We start from the raw sequence: 10,609 nt of genomic DNA, 5'->3' as shown, positions 1-10,609 counted from the left end.
TCACATGCCCAGCTGCCTGGCAGAGCAGGGATTTGATCCAGAGGCACTCACCTCACTCACCCTATCCCCTATACCACAGAGGCTTTGGAAGCTTATGGGGCCCCAATGAATATATAGTTAAAGTGGTACACTTGATGGTACTAAATCACACTGCCACTCGTTTCTCAACAAGCTGAAAGAAGATTTGAACCTGCACCTCCTTGCTGCTGGGAAAGGTATCCAAAGCACAGGATTATAGAGGGAATCACAAGAGATAAGTGGCCCAATTCTCATTTCATATTTATTGAATGTAACCAGCCATCAAAAAAAAAAAAAAAAAAAAAAGTGAAGGAGCCTCCACCTCCTACCACTTAGGCCATTTATTTGACAAGTAAGAGATCAAAGTTCAAACCTTGTATCAGGGAGCATAAAGGTGATTTGAACTAATACTTGCACCTTTCAAAGGACAAACACCCACACCCCTGGAATACAGGGAGACTCATGGGGTGCTTGTGGCTCAATGACTATTTATTTTTTTAATGACAGTGGCCCATCCTCAATAAAGAAACACTGCAGGAGCCAGCACATTAGAATACCTCCTTAGGATAAGAATAGCTTAGTTCTTAGGCCAGTAACTCGAGAGGTAAGAGATCAACAAGGAAGAAAGGGCTGTGAACCCCAACTTCCCACTTGGCAGGCACACACCCCACCAATAAACTACTCAGGGCTGTTTGTTGAGGCTTTGGCCCTATAGATATACACTGAAAGTGGAGCAGAGCAAGGGTCAGCACTTAGGCCATTCAGCTGACAGACAAGAGATGAAGGTTCAAATTCCCTTCTCATCAAGAGGGATTTGAACCCTAGGCCTATTAATGCTAAGCACACACCCAAACTGCTAGGATCCATGCTAGCCTTATGATCTCTATGAATATGGAATGAATGTGTAACAGCAGCAGAACCAAATGAGGCAGCAAACACTAGGCCCACCGCAGACAGGCCACCTCTTAGTCCAGCATCCAGATGTACACTTCAGAGACAGCTTCTCAAGTCCCTTCTCAGGAGGCCGAGGAAGAAGTTAAACCCACATACCTGGGTAAGCACCCAGACCACTGCACTACAAAGGGATTCAGCAATTAGACTTTGCCTAATTGCTATATAATAACAATGGCACAGCCTCAAGCACAACCCACCTTAGCCTATCCTTTACATACCTTCCTGGGATTCACACACGAGAGAATGCAGAGCCCTATTCAAATATCTTTTCCTCAGCAGAGAGAAGGAGAGAGGAGGTTACTTACCTCAATAGTAACTGACATTCTTTGAGAGAGATATCCCCGTGGCCGCTCCGCATTAGGTGACTACAAAGCAACTTCTCTTTAGGGAGAAATGGACTTTGGATCTGGCAGAAAAGCAGTGGAAAGAACCACTTTAGCTAGTTTCAGGGTGGAAAGAGGTCCCTGCGTAAGTGCGTAGTGCTTTGCAAATGTGTGGTCAGAGGACCACATGGCAGCTGCGTGGATGTCTCTTGGGGTACTTTACTGAGGAACGCTATCAAGGTAGCCATGGCTCTGGTTGAGTGTGCTTTTATGCTATCTGGAGGCAGCACGTCTGACTGTGTTTAGCAAAGCTTGATGCAATCTGCGATCCAATGGGAGAGTCACTATGATGAGACGGCCTGGGCCTTATTGTGGTTTGCTATTGAAACTAAGCGCCTGGAAGATGCCCAGAATGGTTTGGTTCGCTGCAGGTAAAAGGAGAGCTCTCTGCACAGTCAAGAGTGAGCATTTTCATCTCAAAAGAGTTGATGTGTGGTTTGGGGAAGAAGGTGGGAAGGTGTATCATCTGATTGATGGGGAAGAATGAGTGTATTTTGAGGGGAATTTGGGATGGGTACGTAATGTGACCATCTTTAAAAAAGGTGGTGTATGGGGGATCTGCAATTAGGGCTGCAATATCCCCCTACCTGTCTGGCTGAGGTAATAGCTATGAGGAAAACAGTTGTCATGGACAAGTGTAATAATAAGGTGGTCTTCAGTGTTTCAAAAGACAGTCTACTTAGAACATTCAATACTAAATCCAGGTCTCCTGGTTGCATTAATGGAATATTATCTGGATAAAGTGCCTGCAGGCCCTTTAAGAACCTCTTGGGGAGTGAAGTATCAGAGGGGTAGCCATGTTAGTCTGAATTTGCAAAAGCGGCGAGGAGTCCTGTGGCACCTTATAGACTAACCAAAGTGTTGGAGCATAAGCTTTCATGGGCAAAGACCCACTTCGTCACATGCATCTGATGAAGTGGGTCTTTGCCCACGAAAGCTTATGCTCCAACACTTCGGTTAGTCTATAAGGTGCCACAGGACTCCTCGCCGCTCTTGGGGAGTGGATGAGCAAATATGGACGAGTTGTCTATCTTGGAGTGGAACGTTATAATAGCCGCAAGGTGAACTTTAATGGAGCTTATTGTGAGGATCACTTGTTTAAGTTGCAGAAGATAGTTGAGGATGGTAGGTAAGGAGGATGTTGAAGGAACCAGCTGGTGAGAATCTTTTCAATTTCTGAAGGTAAGTCTTGCAGATGCTCTGCACCCTACTGTGTAAAAGGACCATTTGTACTTGCTGAGAGCATGTCAACTCTAAGTCAAAGAACCATACAGGAGCCACACCCTTTCAGATGCAGTGAGTGGAGGTTTGGATGGCCAGAGAGCCTGGGTGAAGGAGATTCCTTACGCAAGGTAAGTGGAAAGGTGGGGCATAGGACATCACAACTAGGCAGGGAAGAGCCATGGCTGTCATGGCCATGACGGTGCTATAAGTATGAGATGAGCCCCGTCCCTCCTTGTCTTGTGAACTACTCTGTTCAATAGGGGTATAGGAGGAAACACATAGAATAGGTGAGATGTCCATGAGATGAGGAAGGCATCTTCCATTGATCCCTTGCCTATTCTCTCCTTGGAACAAAATAGGGAGCATTGGTTGTTAGTCTGCATGGCAAACAGGTCTATGGTAGGGTGACTCCACAGGTGGAAGATGTCCACCAATATGAGTGGGTTCATTTGCCACTCATGTTCAACCAGGAAGGCTCTGCTGAGTGCATCTGCCATTGTATTCAGGGCATCTGAAAGATGCCCTGTGATTATAACTGTATTGTATTTCAGGTACCAGTTCCAAAGGGCTATGGTCTCTATGCAAAGTGCTCGAGATCGGGCTCCTCCCTGACGATTTATGTAAAACATTGCTGCGACATTGTCTATGTATAGTCTGATGTGCCTGTTGGCAATGAATGGGAGGAATATGATTCATGCATTCCTGACTGCCTGCAGTTCTGGGGCATTTATGTGTATATTCTTGTCGGTGTTGGACTGTAGGCCCTGGCAGGTATGATGTCATAAGTGGGCACCCCATCCTGTATGAGATACATCTGTTGTCATGGAGATAGATGGCTCTGGTGGGTGGAAGGAGACTCCGGAACCAAGGTTCCATGGGCTCAGCCACCAGCATAAGGATTCCTTTGCTATCTCTGGAAGGGCTAGGGATTTGGATAGCAGATGGACATTGGGTTTGTACACCTGTACCAACCAGCTCTGTAAACTTCTCATGTGCAGATGTGGATTGCTGACTATGAAGTTGCACGCTGCCATGTGCCCTACCAGCTGAAGGTGTTTGAGTGCTGTCGTCTGGGGGCTGGATCGTAAAGTATTTACAGAGGCCACAATTTTTCAGAAATGGTCTGTAGGCAGGGATGCAGTAACCACTGTCAAATCGAGGCCTCCTCCTATAAACTGTATGTTTTGTGTAGGAGAGACCATCGAACGATCAATGCTGGAAGAGATTTGCTTGTGTTGATGGTGTTGGAATAGGTGAGAGGCTCTCCAGACCCTTGACCTGATCAAATTCGCTTGTTGGACTGCTGCGACTGTGGTAAAGGAAGGGCATCGTCATTGGTTTGTGTCTCTGCATTTGTTGTGTTGCTGCTGGTCTTGTCTATTGTAGTATTGTGCATATGAGGGGGGTATCAAGGTCTCGGTCTGACACCTATATTGCCTTCTTCTAGGTACTTGGTTGTGGATCCCCAAATACCAAAGCATCACTCTGGAATCTTTCATGGAGTGGAGAATTTCGTTGGTGTTAGCTGCAAACAGCTTCTGGCCGTCGAAGGGCAGATCTTCTACTGTAGCTTTAATCTCCCTGGGGAATGGAATGGAGCTAAACCATGATGCCCTCCTCATTACTACCACTGTTGCTGTACAATGTGCAGCCGTGTCAGCAGTGTCTAAGGTGGCCTGAAATAGTGATTTTGCAATTGTGTGATTTTTGTAATGATATTTGCTCAATAAAGCTGCATAATTTGAAATCCGAAATTGTAAAGTAGAAGGCGGAATGTACCAGAATGCATAGAGCTTTTTGCTATCACGGTTCGATGGAATAGACTGCTTGTATTTTAGTTGTGCATTTTCCAGCATGAGGGAATTTGGTGCTGGGTGAGAAAAAAGAAATTCAGAAACCTTGGGTGGGACATATTTCTTATCAGTTCTCTTAGCCATCGAAGAGATTAACGCTGGAATTTGCCACACTGTCTTTGCTTGTTCCATTATTGAAATGCTCATTGGTCACTGCCAGCTGGAACTTTTTGGTCATATAGCTTGCCTCTGAGATAAGGTCAGGAGGAGATGTTGCCCAGCCTTCTGGTCAGCCATGATTAATTTGGATGTACCAGATCAGTATTACCTTTGTGATGCTTTTAAACTCCTGGAATAAAGCTACACAATGTGGCCCTGGACTTTCAGCACTATGGACCCATGCTGCCAAGCATATAGCTGTTGTTATGCAAGAGTCCTCAGATACATTGAAAGATTCATAAAACTTTCAAGCAAGCCTGAGGTGTTTTAAGGGTTTCTATGTGTGCTTAGACAACAGTTTACCTATTTATATAAGCTGAAAATCTCTCAAGTAGATGTTGTGATGCCAGTTGCTAGCTCATGCCAAGGTCTTTGTGCCTCAGCGGGACACTGACAGACACATACTGGAATCTGTCTGGCTCATTTATGGGTTAATACAGTATTGACAGAATAGCTTGGGCACCATCAGCTATTGTAGGCAGGGGGAGACTGAGCATCCCCGAACAGCCTATTGTGTCCTCTCCCTCAGGCTACTGCACTTCCTGGGGTTGAATGCGTTGCCTGCCCAGTGCTTTAGGGCCTGGAGCCCTGGGAGTTGTGGGCACTGATGCTGCAGCATGCCACAGTTGGGGCTCTGCCTCCTTGTCCCCAGATGAGCAGTGCGGGGGTCACTGGCTGTAGTGAATGTGCTTTGGGCTCCTGCAGGAAGTGGAGTCACTGGTCACCCATGGATATTTTGTTCTAAATTAAATCATGCCTTTGCTCACCCAAGCATAGACACCAGCCAGAAAAAAAAAGGGGGGGTTGGGGAAAAACTTTAAAAAAGAAAAAGCGAAGTGCTTGCTGTTTTAATGCCTTTTAATGAAGTGATGACTAATTCCAGTATTAGCTGTACTTTCATCAGACTGTAAGTCTTGTTAATTCAGTAGTAAAAATGATATATCTGATATAACTGAGAGCAGCACTAAACGTTTTCTTTCATATATGCTCTCTTACATACATAGTGCTTGCCTATAAAATGCAGAATACCAATTTCCCTAAGAGACAACTGGTGGATAGTTAATTTTTATTCTCTTAAATATACATACATTCCATTTTAATTTCAATATCATCCTTGAGGACAAAACATATTTTGGTTATCTATAAAGGTGATGGTGAAACACAAGTGACTAGCATGGGGCCTGATGTTTACATTAAAGCTGGTGTAGAAGAGTGTTGTCACACAGAACTAAGCTGCAAGGATGGCTAGTAATTAAATTCCATACTGTTACACGAGACAACTTTCAGACCTGTGCATTCTGTCCAGCTGTTTCATCAGCTTAGAACAATGTCCTTTCCTGAGACATACAAACCTAAATTGTCAAAGTGGTGTGTGGGGATTTAGCCGCGTGACTCCCATTAACATCAATAAGAGTCACACAGCTAAATCCACGCACTGTGCTTTGAAAATTTACCCCACCGTGTCCATCCCAGAACACTGAAAGGATTAAAGTATTATATAGTAAATTCCCTCTTTGAGGTGCAGGAAATAAAGAGAACTCTTCTGGTTTGTTCTGAAAGGCTATCTGTTTAGGACTGCATTTCCTGTGTGTTAGAAAGTGCTACCAAATACTCTAACCAAAACAAAGACTTGCAAGATAAAACTCATTGCATAATAACAAAGTGATCTTGTAAGAGTAAAATAGCAGTGCATTTCCCCTTTGTTTCAAAATATTCAAATGATCGCTATGCAATTCACATCAGGCAAGGTATCACCCAGAGTATCCTTAGAGACATAAAGTGCATATAAACATATCCCACTGAAGGATAGGCACAACATCTTTGGCTTTCTGAATAAGGACAGGTAAAGCAGCATTTCAGAGGATAGGTAATATACCCATAAATACAAATTACTATAACTTGTTACCATCACTTGCTATTTTATTACTGAAGCTAAAATGATAAACTCCATGGAAATTACTGAGGGAGATACTATGGAAGTGTTTTCTTTCTGTTTATTAACAGAGGTGTACCTATTCCACGAGGTGCACCGGTAGTTCGGAATAGGAATCCTAGTCCGAACTACCTAGTTCGAGCCCCGTGTAGCCGCGCTGCACGGGGTTCGAACCAGCGGGGATTTAAAAATGGCGGCTCCCCACTTATGCAAATGAAGCCCGGGAAATTCAAATCCCGGGCTTCATTTGCAAGTGCGGTATGCCTAGTTCGAACTAGGAGGGTAGTGTAGACATACCCTCACAGACTAACAAAACATGTAGATTGTATCATGAGCTAGCTTTTGCTAACACAACATTTTTTGTTAGTCCATAAAGTGCTACCAGACTATTTGTTTGTTTGTTTTTTCAGTTTACCTGTACAGACTAACTCGGCTACCCCCTGAAGCTTCTGAACATGTAAAACTGACACATGTAAAAGCGGCGAGGAGTCCTGTGGCACCTTATAGACTAACATGTGACGAAGTGGGTCTTTGCCCACGAAAGCATATGCTTCAACACTTCAGTTAGTCTATAAGGTGCCACAGGACTCCTCGCCGCTTTTGCAGATTCAGACTAACACGGCTACCCCTCTGATACTTGACACATGTAGTGGATACAAAAGAGAAGAAAATATTTCCGTGTAAAGAGGATATTTCCTAGCCTTTAAATGAAAAGCAAAACTTAACAGACATGTATATCAATAATGGCTATTTAAATTTTCTAGCTGTTATGTGGCTTTTAAAAAAATGTTTTTCTTTTCATTGGTTATCTCTTCACGTTATCTCTAATTTCTCCTGCATGCTGATTGATAATCCCAGAATTCTATGCAGACCTGTGCAATTGGAAGTACTGCATCTAACGAGCTTCAGTTGAGATATTATCTATGTGGTAGTTTCCTACTGGAACTTTAAAGTGTTTGTATATTTTCAAAGAACAAAAATTTAGTTCATAGTGTCTCATTGCCTGTATATGTTCTCTTTCTTGAAAATGAAAATAGATCTCTTTGAAAGAGAGTATCTCCTGAACCAATATGATCAATACATAAGAATAAGAAGAACGTTATCAGCAAAAATGTTTGGCAGAGTTAATTGCTTAAGAATTATTGATATGCGTTACCTGAGGTTTCTGTCTACCAATGGGTGGAAGAGGCTTCATTGAAGGGAAAGTTAGGGTGCTTGTACAAGTTAGCCAGTCAGAAATCTCATCAGTAAAATGCTTCTTCATTTGTTGCCGCCTGTAGCTAAAGGGCTTTGCCTTCCGTAACCGTACTTCCATTGGATCAGGTGATTGTCGGAATGGTGAGTTGTACACACCTGCTATCTGTGGAAAAAATGGAGTTACCTTGAATTCATATAATTTAAAACATATGTTTGGTTTTTATGCTGTCATTCAAAATGATAAAGACAGCTACATGACAAGTGTTTCAGCAAAAAGTTTCAGTAGGTCTACAGACATGAGAAAGGACTCTGGATGAAATGCATCTTTGTGCACCGCTTATGTCCCATTAAAACAGGGATTAAATAGGGCTTACATGGTACATAGGCCTCCAGGCCTTATACATAAGGGTAAATTTCCATATGGAGGCAAATGTTGCAGAACTGAGACTTTTAAGCTCATCTTTCTTTCCAATGATATATAAGTCTTCTCCCTCTATACCTAGTAATCACACAAATGTAACAGTTTTCCTTAATAATTAAACTGGGCAAATCTCTTTTCAGTTTGACACAAAAAAATGTTGAATGTACATCTTGTAATGTAAAGTATAGAATGCATAATAGAATAAATAGTTTTAAATGTATATTATCTCTCATTTTGAAAAAAAACATGCTGAAAAAGAGGAATTTAGATGCTATGGACTCTTACATCTCTGCACTGCTATGATAGCTGATCTATAATTTGTCTTCAAATGGCAGCAAATGGCAACACCCTCACAAGTAGAGTAGAATGACAATGGGGGGGGGGACCAATTCCATTAATATTTATACAAATACAGAAGGAAATTTTTGTTTGACCTTCCTTGTAACTCTTTAATGTTAATGTTCTGCAGATATTCAAGTGTGCTAGCTTTACTAGTGTGAACTGTGAAAAATGAATATGAAGAATAGGTATTCTGAACTGTAAAATTCACAGCCCACTTTCTGAATTTTGTAATTTTGTAACAATATGTTACTTATATGACTAAAAAACAAAGATGTAATTTCAAATTATTAATTGGCAAAATCCACTATTTGCAAATTTGCAAATCTCTATCGGGCCAAAAATTACATGCCAAAACAATTTTGAAATAATTTTGTATAATAATTCACTGCAAATATTTTCATCTGATTGCAGGCAACTCAGGAATAGAGGAAAAAGTATTTTGTTGAAAAAAGTATTATTTGTTTTAATTATTAATTTATTTACTAAACATGGGAATCACTATATCCCACAACACAAAATTATTACATTTTTGATAAAATTGCATCTGTATAAAGGTGCATGTGCCAGAAATTGATCCAAAGATCATGCATGCTTTTTAAAAACAACATACTTGCAGAATTCTTATTTTTTTAACCACATTTGTATGAAACATTTTAAAATTTTGTTTTTATCATGTTATTGTCAAAACCTATTGAATAAAAAAAGCAGATAAAGACATTGGTTTTGGGGAGCAGTAGGTGTGAGGAAGAGAGTAAATATTTATAATTTACCATTTCTCCTCCTGTAAAACTATTTTGGCCTCTTGAGAAAATTAAGTAGCACATCAGGCTCCTCATAAAGTATTAACAGGATGGGTTTGGGAGGAATGAGAGCTCCCCAATTAGCTCTAATGCATTTTTCATTAGTGTGTCCCACTGGGAGATTACAGCTCATCGGGTTAAAAACTTAAATAAGACCTTTATGAAACATATTGTTTAATGTATTTCAATATGCATATATGATAGATTATTTTAAATATAGCTGTTATAAGCTATGGGACAGATCCTCCTGAGTATTCTGTCCCTAAAGCCGTTGTAATTGTCTCAATGTAACTCTGTCATATCACTCTGCATTCCTCTGGGGGTAGGGTAGCAGGAAAAAGAGAACATGGATGTATAAGGGAAAGGCCAGGAGACCCTTGCACCAACCCAATCTCTGGCTACATTGTAACACGGCACAGGGGCACTTGCCTTCTCCACAGGCAGCAGCAGAATCTGAGGAGGGAATGCAGAATTGCAAGTCACCCTATGATCTGTATTCTGTACAGTTTAGCTGCAATCTATGGTTTCGCTCTGTATTTGAAGACTGGCTCTCAGATTCCCAAAATCATCTCATAATGTTTCAGATTCTTTTTTTACTCATATTGACTATTTTTACAACATGTGATAGTTAGGCTTGTCTGTAACTTTATCATACCAGCTTATATTTGCTTGCAAATACTTAATGAGCTGAGGGTATGTCTACACTACAGCACTATTTCGAATTAACTTAATTTGAAATAGTTAATTCGAATTAAGCTAATTCGAAATAGTGCATCTACACACAAAAACTATTTCGAAATATCATTTTGCTATTTTGAAATAGCTTGTCCACACTGAGTGGACCCTGAACCGAAGTTAAAGCTGTCTGGAACCAGTGCCGGCTGGGCATCACGTTAGGACCTAGTGTGCGGGGCTGCTGCCTGAGGCTAACTGAGCTCTGTGCTTAAAGGGACCTACCCCTACCCCAGACAAACAGTTCTCAGGGTTCCCCGCTTGCTTGTCTACCTCAAAGAGGGACAGCAAAGCAGTCCTGTCTTGGAGTGCCCTGAGTGCCCACACTCGGAACACCACAGCATTCGGCCACATGGAGCCAGAGCTGCCCCTGGGCATGCCGGTGCGTCTAGTGGGGTCGATGCCATCAGCCCAGCTGCACTTGCTGAAGGCTGCCATCCGGAGAGGTCTATTGGGGGGCTGTCAGGATCCAGGAGGCCCTGCGGGAGAGTGTCCACCCCGAGGAGCCCTCAGAGCCACCCTGGTCCTCCCCACTGGGGGCTCGTGCCCCATTCCTCCCTCACATCCTTCCACTTACCCTTCTCTAGCCCCCC

At 42.3% G+C, this 10,609-nt stretch overlaps 1 protein-coding gene across 1 annotated transcript in view; it reads right to left on the bottom strand.

Annotated features, from left to right (window-relative positions):
• SPATA17 (spermatogenesis associated 17) overlaps positions 1–10,609 on the bottom strand; it is a 252,327-nt gene that overhangs the window by 98,244 nt on the left and 143,474 nt on the right. The window contains exon 7 of the mRNA XM_006137342.4: positions 7,681–7,884. Coding sequence (XP_006137404.2) covers positions 7,681–7,884 — 204 coding nt within the window. The remainder of the gene's footprint in view (positions 1–7,680; positions 7,885–10,609) is intronic.

The sequence above is a fragment of the Pelodiscus sinensis genome, chromosome 3 (genome assembly GCF_049634645.1).
Source record: "Pelodiscus sinensis isolate JC-2024 chromosome 3, ASM4963464v1, whole genome shotgun sequence".
NCBI lineage: Eukaryota > Metazoa > Chordata > Testudines > Trionychidae > Pelodiscus > Pelodiscus sinensis.
Note: the sequence above shows the minus strand (reverse complement) of the source record. Positions and strands in the feature narration are given on the sequence as shown.